This window comes from Amaranthus tricolor, chromosome 8 (assembly GCF_026212465.1).
Source record: "Amaranthus tricolor cultivar Red isolate AtriRed21 chromosome 8, ASM2621246v1, whole genome shotgun sequence".
In the NCBI taxonomy this organism is placed as follows: domain Eukaryota; kingdom Viridiplantae; phylum Streptophyta; class Magnoliopsida; order Caryophyllales; family Amaranthaceae; genus Amaranthus; species Amaranthus tricolor.
In genome coordinates, this window is record NC_080054.1 from 14,589,604 (window position 1) to 14,602,754 (window position 13,151).

The 13,151-nt window shown below is 32.8% G+C and overlaps 1 protein-coding gene across 4 annotated transcripts; it reads right to left on the bottom strand.

The window, feature by feature from the left end:
• Window positions 1-1,218: 1,218 nt before the first annotated feature.
• On the bottom strand, window positions 1,219-9,733 carry LOC130820507 (pentatricopeptide repeat-containing protein At5g24830). Of its 4 annotated transcripts, none has more exons than XM_057685907.1 (6): window positions 9,610-9,733; window positions 8,658-8,736; window positions 8,535-8,580; window positions 5,725-5,913; window positions 3,657-5,401; window positions 1,219-1,357 (listed from the first exon to the last, which is right to left on the bottom strand). In XM_057685907.1, the coding sequence occupies exons 2-5, from the start codon at window positions 8,686-8,688 to the stop codon at window positions 3,988-3,990; spliced, it is 1,680 nt and encodes a 559-aa protein (XP_057541890.1). In that variant the 5' UTR covers window positions 8,689-8,736; window positions 9,610-9,733; the 3' UTR covers window positions 1,219-1,357; window positions 3,657-3,987. The 4 variants fall into 4 exon arrangements, with proteins under 4 accessions (XP_057541890.1, XP_057541893.1, XP_057541891.1 ...); XM_057685910.1 differs by having other exon boundaries at window positions 5,725-5,925; window positions 9,610-9,712; XM_057685908.1 differs by lacking the exon at window positions 8,658-8,736 and having other exon boundaries at window positions 9,610-9,698.
• Window positions 9,734-13,151: the final 3,418 nt, after the last annotated feature.

The following is a 13,151-nucleotide window of genomic DNA, read 5'->3' on the forward strand; positions in this document are numbered from 1 at the left end:
CTTTGAACCATCCATATTCTCCTAAAAAAAACTCTTGCATTTCTCCTAAAAAAAACTCTCATTTAAGCATTAAAGCTAGAATTCAAGTTGCTGCTTGTATTCAACTTCCCATTTAAGGCAATTATGCCTTATTCAACTTCCCATTTAAGGCAAGTAATAAAGGATTGCTTTGAAGAGAATCCCACGAAATTAGCAGCCATTTGCTTGACATTTGCGTGGCTAAGTAAAGCATGGACCGTAGCTTGTGTTGTAGGAACCGTAACTTGATGATCTTGGACTTTGTGGACTGAATTCTCATCATTCTCCCCCTCTTCAAAGAAGTTTGCCCTCAAACTCTCATCTTCAAGGTATGGAGACAAATCACCCACATTGAAAGTTGCACCTTTCTTCAAGAGCTCCGTTAAAGGCGCCATAAGAGTGGAAAAGTTCTTGATGAAGACTCGGTAAAATGAAGCTAGTCCATGAAAACTTCTAACCTCATAAACATCTTTGGCTACCTTCCATGTTGAGATAGCTTTCACCTTCTCGGGATCAACCTGTTTTACCAAATACAGTTTCAACTTCCTTAACCTATTCATAAACCTCATAACCGATCAACGGTCGACGAGCTACACGTTCCTCAACCTCCCCGTTGAACATTTTTTTCTTCTTACCATATTGGTGAGTCTCGTGGGAGGAACTTTCAATGGTGCATGAATACCTGCTTGCATTTAGGAATCCAAGTGGATTCCATGTCATCGATACATATTGGGCATGCTTTCTTCCCTTTGTTTTAATACCCTGATAAGTTGCCATATGCCGGAAAATTATTAACGGTAAATATGAGCATTGCACGCAAGGTGAACTCCTCATTAGCATGTGCATCAACCACGGAAACGCTTTCATCCCACATCTTTCTCAAATCCTCAATGAAAGGTGGAAGATATACATCTATGTCATTGCCAGGTTATTTTGGGACCCGAGATAAGAAGCGTAAGCATAATGTAGTTATGCTTCATACACAACCAAGGTGGCAAACATTTCGACTTGTTTCACCTATCATTTAGCCTAGACGTGTATAAAATAGACCTGGTCTTGCCCAACTTCAAATTTGGATTCATAGTGGTGTATTACCTTTGTGAACATAGAACTCAACTTTAACCCGACCCAAAATTATTCTAACCCAAATGCACCTTTAGTGCAATAATCTAATCTAATCTAATCTAATCTCGTGACTTGTTTGATGGAATTATAAAAGCCCTGATAGGCTTTTCGTTCACTCTGACCAGACAACAGTGCATAGGAAGGAAAAATACTCTGCACCATCCTCGTGCTCAAGTGATCCCTATTAACGTTGATTATACAGTTTACGGTGTACCTGTTGAGCAAAAAAAAAACAAATTCAATAACCAACTTATGAATAAAATAACCACGTGCATACTAAATGAGGGGTCAAAAACTATAAAACATATGTTGAAGCATTAGGGTCTAGGAATGTTTACAACATCGATGGTCAGATCTTCATTGATGATGTCTAGCTAATTGATTACAATTTAAGGAACGATTGTAGAATAGAATACAGTACGACTCGAACTACATCCAGATAATCCTGGTTATAGATTGAAATTTTGAACTTGCATGAAAAACAATCCAATAGAAAAATATATTTTATCTATACAAAAAAAAGTAACAAACTCAACTTCCCAAACAAACTTGCCAACAAAATAACATAAATTATTGCGTATGATTTCTAGAGTATTTCAAAGCTCTAAAAAAGTTTCATATTCCCCCTTTGTAATTTTTAAGGATGGGCAAGAGTCCAAGACCCTATTAGACCTTACTCGTTTTAAGGGTCTTTTTTGTAACCCTAGGGGCCTAAGTCTAGGTCCAAGTCCAATAAATACTTTAGACCCGAATCCAAACCTTAGACCCATTTTTTAATGTTTAAATTTTGGGGTTAAATAGTGAAATTAGGGTTATACAAAACATTATGTCCATTTTGTTAAGCTCTACTCTATTCTCTCTCCTCTTGATTTCTACCCTTATTGCAAGAAATCTAGGGTTTTCCAATCAAACTTTCCTCCAAACTTTCAAAAATTAAAGGCAAAAACTTAGATCAAAAGTCACGTCAAATTAAAATTGAAGAATTTGGTGGTTCAAATCATTCAAACACAAAACAGACAGCAAAAGAAAAATGTAGCTGCTTTTTTCTTCAATATGGAACATGTATTCAACAACTCTAGTATAGTGTTCAATAATTTATAGTTTTTGGAGTTTCTTTTCATAATTTACATATCAATTTGAGGTTAAACTTAGATTTATCTTCATTCATAATTATTAGACATTTATTCAGCATCTTTTTGAGAACCGATTATTTCCTACTAGATATTATCCTTTGCAGTTAGAATAATATGGAAATGAGTTTTGAGTTTATAAAAACCAAATAATGACTTTTAGCCTGATTTTGGAATTCAGTTCAGTAAGAACATTTATATAGTACAACTACATTTCATATATTTTTCTTTAGATTATAAGACCTAAGGGTCCAGATTAGGGTTAAAATTTTACACCCTTAAAATCCACCTGTGAAAAAAGTTCTTTTAGAGTCTGGATGCGGGTTTGGATGCAATATATGAAGGTCCGGGTTCAGTGCTATTTTTTAGATCCCTATACACGACCCATTACTCTAAAATGCCTATTCCTAGTAATTTTCATGCATGACATAAATGTAATTGACACGTATGATCCAATGATGTTCACACTTCATCAAATAGTTCCACCAATTGATTAACTTGATATAACCCTAATTTTAGGGAGTATCTTTCCCAATTGACTCAATGTAATTTAAGATAAGTTGTATAACACTATGTTTAGATAGAAGAAAATAGAGGAAAATAAAGAGGCGGAAAATAAAGGATGTCATTTCCTGCATTTAGATACCAAAAGGGGAGAGGAGGGAAATGGAAGGAAGGGAATTGAAGGGGATAAGTCCATTATGTTTTGTACTAAACAAATCTTTTCAACATTGAAAAGATTTAGAAGGAAAAACTCAAAGATCTCTCTCCTCTTCCTTTCCCCCCCTATTCTTCCCTCACCTTTACGTCTTTACCTACCTAAAATAGTATCATCATTAATGTCATTAACCTTCTCTTTCTCTTCGTCATTTCCTTCCCCTCTTTGTTGCCTTTCCAAAGCAAACACCGTGACTATGTAAAAAAAATGAGTCATTATGTTACACGACGATTTTTTCATAGAAGATTTTGAGCCTATCGAACAACAAAACCCTATTACGTAACCAATGATTTACAATCATGTATTAACAACCATTACAAGATGCTATTCTTACAAACAACTAGAAATATAAGAACTATAAAGAAACCTATTTTAAAACCATAAAGTGTGGCAAAAATTGTTACTTTCTTTGAATTTCTCTTCCCTTCCTTTCCCTTTCCTTTCTTTCTTTTCTTTCCAAAATTATTATCTAAACATAGTGTTAATCTTTTTTATCTAACATAAGAAACTAAAGCTAACATAGAATTTCTCCATAATAGGTAGTCTGATTTAAGCTTTGAGTCAAAAAATATGGATGCTTGACTATTTTAAGTAAATCTTGAACAGTAGGGCGGGATAACAAATCAAAACAGCTAAGATCAAAGAAAAGACACTCAAAGACATACCTCGAAAATTGATATGGATTGGTGCAAATATCAAGAATCAACAGCTCCAGCTCTTGGAGAGAGTGAGTAACTAATTAGTAATGACCCATAGATGACAACTGACAAGTGTTCAACATCATTGGGATTCAATGACGTTTACGAAACTTGCAGAACAATATGCTCTTGATGGAGTAACTATATTCGATTCCAATGTTTGTCGTCATTGTCACATCCACCTCTATTCACTATTCATAGTAGTACAAGATGTGTAAAATATTAGTTACCCACTTCCGAAGCTTCTTACTTAGTCTCTAAATGAATTGATCATTATCAAGCTCGCATACACTCATTTTTATCCATTCAATAGATTTTCAAAGAGGCTAATTGAATGGTTGAGCACTCCGAATCTACAGTAAGTTTTGACCAAAATTTGGCATGGCACATGGTCAACTTGGAGACCAGAACGCCATAATCTGACAAAAATTTGTTCTGCTTCCTTAAATTGACCCTTGAAGCAATAACCCTTAATTAGTTCAGTGTAAGTCACAACATCTGGGAAGCACCCTCTCCTAATCATTTCATCGCGTAACTCAAGTGCAAGCTCAATCAACCCAAGATTACAAGAGGCACCCACCAACATATTGTAAGTCACCAGATCAGGAGAAATACTTCTATCATCCATCTCTCTTTTGAGAAATAAAGCTTGTTTGATGTTCTCTTCTTTCAGCAAGGCATAAATCATTGCATTATAGGTATATGTATTTGGAATAACACCAATAGCAACCATTAGTTCTTGTATGGAAAATGCACTTCTTGTGGCTCCACATTTCGCATAACTGTGGATGATGGCATTCCAAATGATAGGCTCAGGAACAATGTAATTTTCTAACATATAGCAGAGTAGTTGTGCGGCTTTATGAGCCTCTTTATGTAAACAGAGACCTTGAACAAGCATCTTATAAGTAATACAATTTGGGGTTATTCCCATTTTCAGCATCATACCAAGAATCTTCAATGCCTCATCAAATGTTCCAATTTTACATAAGTAACCTATAAATGAATTACAAGTGAACACGTCAGGAAGAAATCCTCTCTTAATCATTTTTCCAAACCAAATATATGCAAGTTTTATTTCCTGATTTAAACAAAAACCATGAATAAGAACATTGAATGCAGTAACATCCAATTGTGTACCCTCATGCAACATTTTTATCCAACAATGAAGAGCTTCAACAACATCACCATTCTTAAAATATCCATCCATTAATATTGTTGATGTAATTAAATCCATATGTTTCTTCTCACACTCGCTTAAAATCCTCATGAGTAGATTCCTAGCACCTTCCACCAAACCTTCTTTAGAAAGAGCATGAAGAAGAATGTTACAAGTAATCCTGTTTGGCTTAATTCCATGTTGTGCCATTGAGGAAAATACAGACAAAGCTTTGTCTATATCACCCTTTAAACAATGACCCCTAATAAATGTGTTGAAAGTCGTGCAATTAGGCAAAGGACCTTGAGCTAACATCTCTTTGATAAGACAATCAACCTCCTCCAAGCATCCAGCTTTACAAAATGCATTAACTAGGTGATTGTGTGTGATCACATCAGGAACATAACACTTTGCCAATAGTTGACGGCGGAGCCCATGCGCAGCCTCTAATTTACCTTCCACACAGAAAACCCTAATAAGCGATTCGAGGTCACGACAGTCAGTGGTAGCAGAAACCTTTGCCAATATAAATTCAGGAACTGAAACAGCTTCCCTGTCATATCAATAAAATAACACATTATAAGTTCCTAGTTCCCACAAGCCTACCACACATAACTCCAACCTCTAAGTCCAGTTCAAATATTGTATGAACTCTATTTTTCCACAAAGCAAATTGAAAGATGATGAGGGGTCACATGAAATAGATACAAACTCAAGGGCCTACTGAATTTTTTAAAACTTGAACATGTCATTCAAACATCTAAAGGAAACAGAAGAAATGTAAATTTGGTACAGTTTTAAACCACTTCGAATATGATGATGTGATATCACGAAAAAATTAATAATGATGAAAGAGCACTGTAGAAAAATGGCCACCTTATAGTCTTCAAGCGATCCAAGGTGTCTTTCAAAATGCCATCTAACACATTAAAAACTGCACGAGATGCTTCTTCGTGAAAATTATTGTTTTCTGATTCAGGACTTGGCACCATCTGTTGATAAGAGTCTCGTACATTCATAGCTATATCTTTAACAAACATGACAATTGCATCATATCCAAATATCCTGTACATATAACTTAATAATGAATTGTAAAATTAGGTTATTTCAATGTTTGCTTCACCAATTAAGAACTTATATTCCACATAAGAATGAAAAGATAAGATTAAAGAAAAAATGACAAAAAACCACCTTGCAAATTACAAAACTATAACCATCTTTTTAAAACGTTCCTTTTTTAAAAAAAAAAATCTACCTTCCAAAAAAAAATCTCATATCAATATCATTTAAAGGAATCCATCCAATTTAAGCAGCCATAGGTATGTTAAATGTTAATGCAACAATAATGCCAAAATCTTGCTACATGAACCAAACAAATCAATCAAGGTACGAAAATAGTTTATTCTTTAATCAGCCTATCCAACAATAAACCATAACTACAAAAATCAATTATGATGTAGTCTTTTATATATATAAAGCTACATGAATCCAAACAAATCAATCAAGGTAAGAGAATAGTTTATTCTTTTATCAACCTATCCAACACTAAACTATAACTAGGAAAATCAATTATGAGGTAGTTTATTATAGGAGTATATAACAAGGGTTTGTCATCTTTATAAATAGTTGTCAATTTTTCCTTAAGATAAATAAAACATCAACAAAAACAACAACGCCGAAAGATTATGCTCAACTAAATGAACCAAAAGATCATTTTAATGGTTGTCCATATGAATTCTCCTTCAACATTCATTTTGATTTTCTATCATCTCAAAATGTAAATCTAAATTCATTATATATTTTTCCATTCTTGTCTTTCAGGTCATTTTCAGTGTTCTACACTCTTTTAAAACACTCAATGTTCAAACGCTTTATTTTCTTAACTAATTCACAGACTTTGTCCTTGCACATGCCAAAAACATCTAAAACGATTTTTTCCATCTTATCCTCAATATCTATGATGCCTAACATTTTCTTATATCTTCATTTCAAATTTTACATCTCTATGTATTTCCACTCATGCATATAAGCATCTACATTTTGACCACCGCTTTTTCTAAAAACCCAACTTTAAGATCCATACAGTGGCCTTAGTCTATTGGTATATAAGTTGCCCTTTAGCATTAGGGCACACCTCAATTACATAATATTATAGTATCCACTTACCATTTTGACATGTTGAATATCCCGAATACTAAAAAAATATCCATTGTATTAATCTATTTCTTGTGAATACTCTTTTTTTCATTTCCCACTTACCATTTTTGACCCCCACATTTATGGGTCATATCTTGTTCAATATCCCTAATACTAAAAAATATGCATTCTATTAATCTATTTCTTGTGAATACTCTTACTTTTCGTTTCTCACCAAAGTACTTCACTTGGTACTTAAACGTATGCCTTTTTCAAGGAAATGCGAACTACATGCAAGTCTTTTTTTCTAGCCCTATAGGATTCCATTATTTGTCTCGTCAAATTAATTGCTTACATTTAGATCTCATCGCATAGATAAAACGTCAAAGGAAAAAAAAAGTAAAGTATAGAGTATGATAACTACAAGATGCAAATTGCCCACCAATTAATGACCAAATACAACTCCAAATAAAAAGGGCAAAAATTTATATGCTTATTGCAATTAAGGTTACAATTCTAATTAACTTCATAAAATAAATTTCTATATGCAATAGAAGAATAATAATAGATTCCCAAATTTACTACAATGATAACAATAATAAGATTACCCAAATGTCTCTATGATCACACCTAAAGGGAGAAAATGTGTTAAATGTATGGAGTCTTACCGAAAATAGTAAGAAAGTTTCCTATTTATCTCGACCATAACATAAGCTACTCAATAAAGCTGGGAGTGACTTATCGGCTATAGCTCATAACTCATTTCAACAAAATATTTTTCCCATCTCTCCATAGAATAAAATAGTTAAACTGATTTACATCCAAATCTAGTATATCATGGAACAATGTGGCAAACATATACAGCCTCCAACAAAGTTAAAATTCATTTTAGTGATACATAAATCATTGGGAATATAACTAATATCAATTTAAGCTCACTATTGGAAACTATGCTTCTCTAGGGAGCTATAAATGTACAAATCCATTTTATGTGCCCCTATGTTCACTATCATTCGTTAATAAAAAAATCAAGCAAGGAAAAAAACTTAACTCAAACATTTTTTATACTTCCACATGGAACTTTTTCTTTCATATCAACTTAGTAGGTCTATGAATCTATGTAGCTAGATATATATAGGAGACTTCTCTTCAAAAAGTTTTTCAAGCTGGATTAGCTTAACTAGGTTGTCTGCAAAACATGTTGTGGGACTATTCGTCATCTTAGAGATACATAAACCATTGTGAATATAGCTAAGGTCAATATAAGCTCACTATTTGGAACTATTCCTCTCTAAGGAGCTACAAATGTACAAATCGATTCCATGTGCCCCCAAGTACACCATCATTCATTGCCAAACAAATCAAGCAAGAAAAAAATTTTACTCAAATGCTACATAGAATACACCAAATTATTTCATCAACTTACATAATCAAAACATCATATATAAGAAATTCAAACTATAATAAAATTGTAGCCTAAATGTACAATCAATGACATTAGAACATGTATTAAAAATCAAATTAGGGTTGAGAATAAGGAGAAATCTTACAAATTGCGTGGAGAAAAAAGAGAGCTAAATCTTGCGACATCCACAGCTGATAAAGACAAAAGTGAAAAATTAGCATTTAATAAGATACAGATAAAGCAAATGGAGATGTATAGAGTGATTTACCGAAAGGAGAAATATGTGATGAATGAGCCATGGATTTTCTTGAAATCTTCAAAATGAATGAATTTGCGGTCTTTAAACCCTAAATATAATGAAAACAGTGATTTGGAGAGTGAAGGAAGACCGAAGGGAGAATAACCACATGGTAGCATCCAGTTTTTATGAAATGCCAGTGGTAGCACTTTTTAAAGAAAATTCCACATGGTAACATCCAATTTATGCACTATCTAATTGTCATAACATTTTCCGTTAAGTTCTTGTTAAATTCCGTTTAATTCATCATTTTGTAAGTTTTTTCCACATGGTAGCATCCAGTTTTTGTTTAATTCACCGTTTTAACGTTTAATTCTCCGTTTAATTCATTTAAAGCCTATAAATGTTATAATAACTTTGTTTTCATTGAAATTATTGACATTTCATAAGGTCAAATTGTTGGCGCTAATAAATAATTCCAATCAACCTATCAAAAAAATCAACAATTCCAATCACCAATCAAAAAAATAACAAAAAAAACCAACAACAAATCCACCTAATTCATGAGACTACTTATTAACAGCACTAAAATTTGATAATTCCAATCCACAAATCAAATCCAATCTACCTATCAATTTTAAGGAAGAAAAACAAAGAAAAACCCTGATTGCAAACAACCCTAATTTCGCATAAGTGAACAATGAAATTCGAAGGCACTGAAAACACTAATTTCGAAGGGACTGAAAACCCTAATTTCGAAGGGACATCAATGAACAATTCCATAATTTCGAAAGGGACTGAAAATTCCATAATTTTGAAGGGACTAAAACCCTAATTCGAAAGGGACTAAACAAAGAAAAACCCTAATTTCGCTAATGTAGCAGTGTTCATTCGAAAGGACTGGAAAAAAAAAACACTCATAATTTCCCTAGTATTCATTCGCAACAAAGGAAGGAAGGACTGAGTTCGCAGAGACAAGTACCTGAGTTCGCAGCAATGGAGGAGGGAGGAAGGAAGGAGTTTCAGAGAAGGGAGGAAGGAATGAGTATCGCAGCAATGGAAGCGAGTATGGCAGCAATGTAATGAGTATCGCAACTATGGTTGTTTAAAAAAACCCCGACGCGCCCGTTGACCCGCCAACTCATAGCTTATAATATTATATTACGGGTTTGGTACTCAACCCACCTTAATCGGGTCGGATTATAGGCCACAAAATAAATTAAAACGAGTACCGACCGACTCGTTATATTAGGATTTTTTTTGAATAATAATTTATTTGTACGCCAAGGGCTGTTAGACTAACCGATTAATAAGTAATGCTAAACTAATAATACTCCATTAAATAATAAGATAAAAGAAAATTAGTCAGTAACTTACAAGTGCTACCAATTACAACTATATTAAAGATTAAGAATCAAAAGTCAATAACTAATGTCATGAAGACTTGAAAAATGAAACTTCAATAAAAAGGTCAGTAACTAATATCATAAAAAAGACTTGAAGGTACCAAACAGCTGAGTCGATGGTTAGCTGTGTTGATGATTATCCATAATCACGCAAGAAAGCTAAGATTAAAAAAGCTCGAGTCCAGAAAATAAAAAAATTGAAAAAACCGAAAGTGAGGAAGAAACGGGGTACCCGGTGTCCCGACCCGACTTATTCGGGTACCCCAAATCCGAGTACCCGTATTAATTAGGCCGGAACACGGGCCGTTAAAAAAGGTACCTGAAATGTTGGGTACCCGCTAATAAACACCTCTAATCGCAAGGGAGGAAGGAATGACTTTTGAAATTCACACTTCAAGGTAACATTCAAAAGTACATGGTAATGGTCAAACTAACGTTTTTGTATGTTTAAGGCGAAAATTTAAATGCAAAAGTTGGATGCTACCATGTAGAAAATTCTTTAAAAAGTGCTACCAGTAGTGTTTCATAAAATATGGATGCTACCATGTGAAATTTCCTAAGAGAAAATGAGCAGCACAATTGTAGAATGAAGCCTGAAAATCACAAACTTGGTTGTTTTTATCACGGTATAGTCTATTAACCTATGATGATTCGGCTTGAAAACTTTTGCTCAAAGTAATGCCATACTCATCCTAAATTAAAGAATCTGTTACCTATGATCTGTTGTAATTATTATTGCCACTTTACTTGTTTCTATGATCAAGTTGTTGATTGCACTTTAACTCTCACTAATTATATTTGACTCTCCCTAATTATACTTAACCTAATCAAATCACCTATCCCCCACCTAAACCAACCCCTTTCCCTCTATGTAGAAGTGGCACGTCCTTTTTCTCCGGGTCTTCTTTTCTCATCCCCTTTATTTCTCCCTCTCATTATAATTAACTTAATTAACTTTAAGTGATTAGTTATAATCTTAATTATATTAGTAATTATTTCATAGCCATTCTTACTAATTTATTTACTTTTAAAAAATCATCAGAAAATATAAAGTGAAAGAAGAAATTGTTCAAATCAATTGGCACGATACAAAACCAGTTCTAACCCTAGATTTTCATCCTCATTTTGGACTTCTCGCCATAGGTGGCGCTGATTTTGACATCAAGGTTAACCTTCTTTTTCTCTCTTTTCTTCTTTCATTTTTGTTTGATTGTCCATTATTTTTAATTTCTTATTCACAATATCAATTATTGCTCGAGTTTTCTAGTTTTGCGATTGTATACATGTATGATTAATTTGAGTATTCGTGTGATGAACTGCAGTGTTATTGTTACCTGATTTTCTTTGATTGTCCAATTTAGATGAATAAGGTATTAATATCTCAATTTTGAAATCAGATAGGTTTAAGGTTTCCGTAAATGGAGCTTCTAACTATTGAATTCTTTAGGCTTGATTTCATATGAGTAAAAGTTTAAAATCTGCTGAATTTAGAATCACAATATTAATTAATGGAGCGTATCTCATGTCTCAAGAATTTAACCATCATATTAGCCTTTTGTTTGTGTTGGTTCACAATATGATATTAGAAGCCAATGTGACAAAAGAGTTTGAATCTCATGCACTCTTCAATTTATCTGGAATATTTAGAACCATCAGTTTAAACTTTTGGTTGATTTGGTTCTTTGAAATTAATGTAATTTATGAGTCCTAGAAATTTGGGTAAGTGATATAATTTTCATTAAGTGATATAATTAACAATATATGACGTTTTGTGTTAATTAATGGATATTTTTTTCTTCTTTTTGTGTTAATTAATATATAACGTTTTGGGTTAATTAATATTGTATAGTAGTAAGTTCTTTATTAAAAAATTCTAATTTTGCATTTTTCCAAATTCAATTTAGGACTCTAATCATTGATGGTAGATTAAATTAGATGTTCTAAATCACTTAAATCATCTTGCAATCAACAGAAGTTGTATGAACATGTAGAGTTCACCATTAGTTTATTTTAAAAAATTATCAAGGGATGATTTTCGTTGATAACAAACTATGTCATGGTTTTTTTAATCACCAATGGCATTGATGGTTTTTTTGTTTTCAATTAAAGGTTTTCACTTTTTAAAACAAAATGACCACCATTGGCATTGGTCCAAGTGTATCTCACTGGACATGGTTTAAGAAATCGAATGTACATAAATTTACCCTCTTTAAACCAATGGTAACCTAACTTAGGTCATGAGAGGTCTAAGGCCCTATCATTATTCTACAAAAATTACTTTTCTATTGTAAAATTTGTAAACAAATCAATAAAGTTTATTAGTAGAACCATTGTACTTATTCGGCCCTTCAAAAAAATTATGTTTGCCTTTATTTACAAGAATGAGGTTGTTTCTAATTGACCTTTGATGACGAATATATCTACAACATCTTATACTTATGAAGTGTATAATTGGGTATTGTCTTAGTTAGAGAACAAGTAACACTATCCACACAAAAAAGTTTTTGAGTTCCATTCTCACATAATCCTCTTCCTTCTCTCATGCTACTCTGTAATCAAAATGAAGTATATATGACACAAAATATCATACTACAATTGTCATTGCAATCCAAAATCAATAAATTACATACTTTTCCTCTATTGATGATGAAATAGTTAATGAACTACATGAATTGCCTAAGTTGTCAATTAGACCAAGGATTGAATAGAATTCAATTATAGTAGCAAGGGATGTTGCACCATAATGAAAATTATATCACTTACCCAAATTTCTAGGACTCATAAATTACATTAATGTCAAAGAACCAAATCAACCAAAAGTTTAAACTGATGGTTCTAAATATTCTAGATCAATTGAAGAGTGCATGAGATTCAAACTCTTTTGTCACATTGGCTTTTAATATCATATCATGAACCAACACAAACAAAAGGCTAATATGATGGTTGAATTCTCGAGACATGAGATACACTCCATTAATTAATATTGTGATTCTGAATTCAGCAGATTTTAAACTTTTACTCATATGAAATCAAGCCTAAAGAATTCAATAGTTAGAAGCTCCACTTACAAAAACCTTAAACCTATATGATTTCAAAATTGAGATATTAATACCTTATT

Excerpts from the sequence above, each read along its gene's own strand:
- LOC130820507 (XM_057685910.1), bottom strand. The coding sequence starts at position 8,688 with ATGGCTCATTCATCACATATTTCTCCTTTCG. Across the intron at positions 8,581-8,657 it reads ATCACATATTTCTCCTTTCG|CTGTGGATGTCGCAAGATTT; the intron begins GTAAATCACTCT and ends TGTCTTTATCAG. Across the intron at positions 5,402-5,724 it reads GATCGCTTGAAGACTATAAG|GGAAGCTGTTTCAGTTCCTG; the intron begins GTGGCCATTTTT and ends TTGATATGACAG.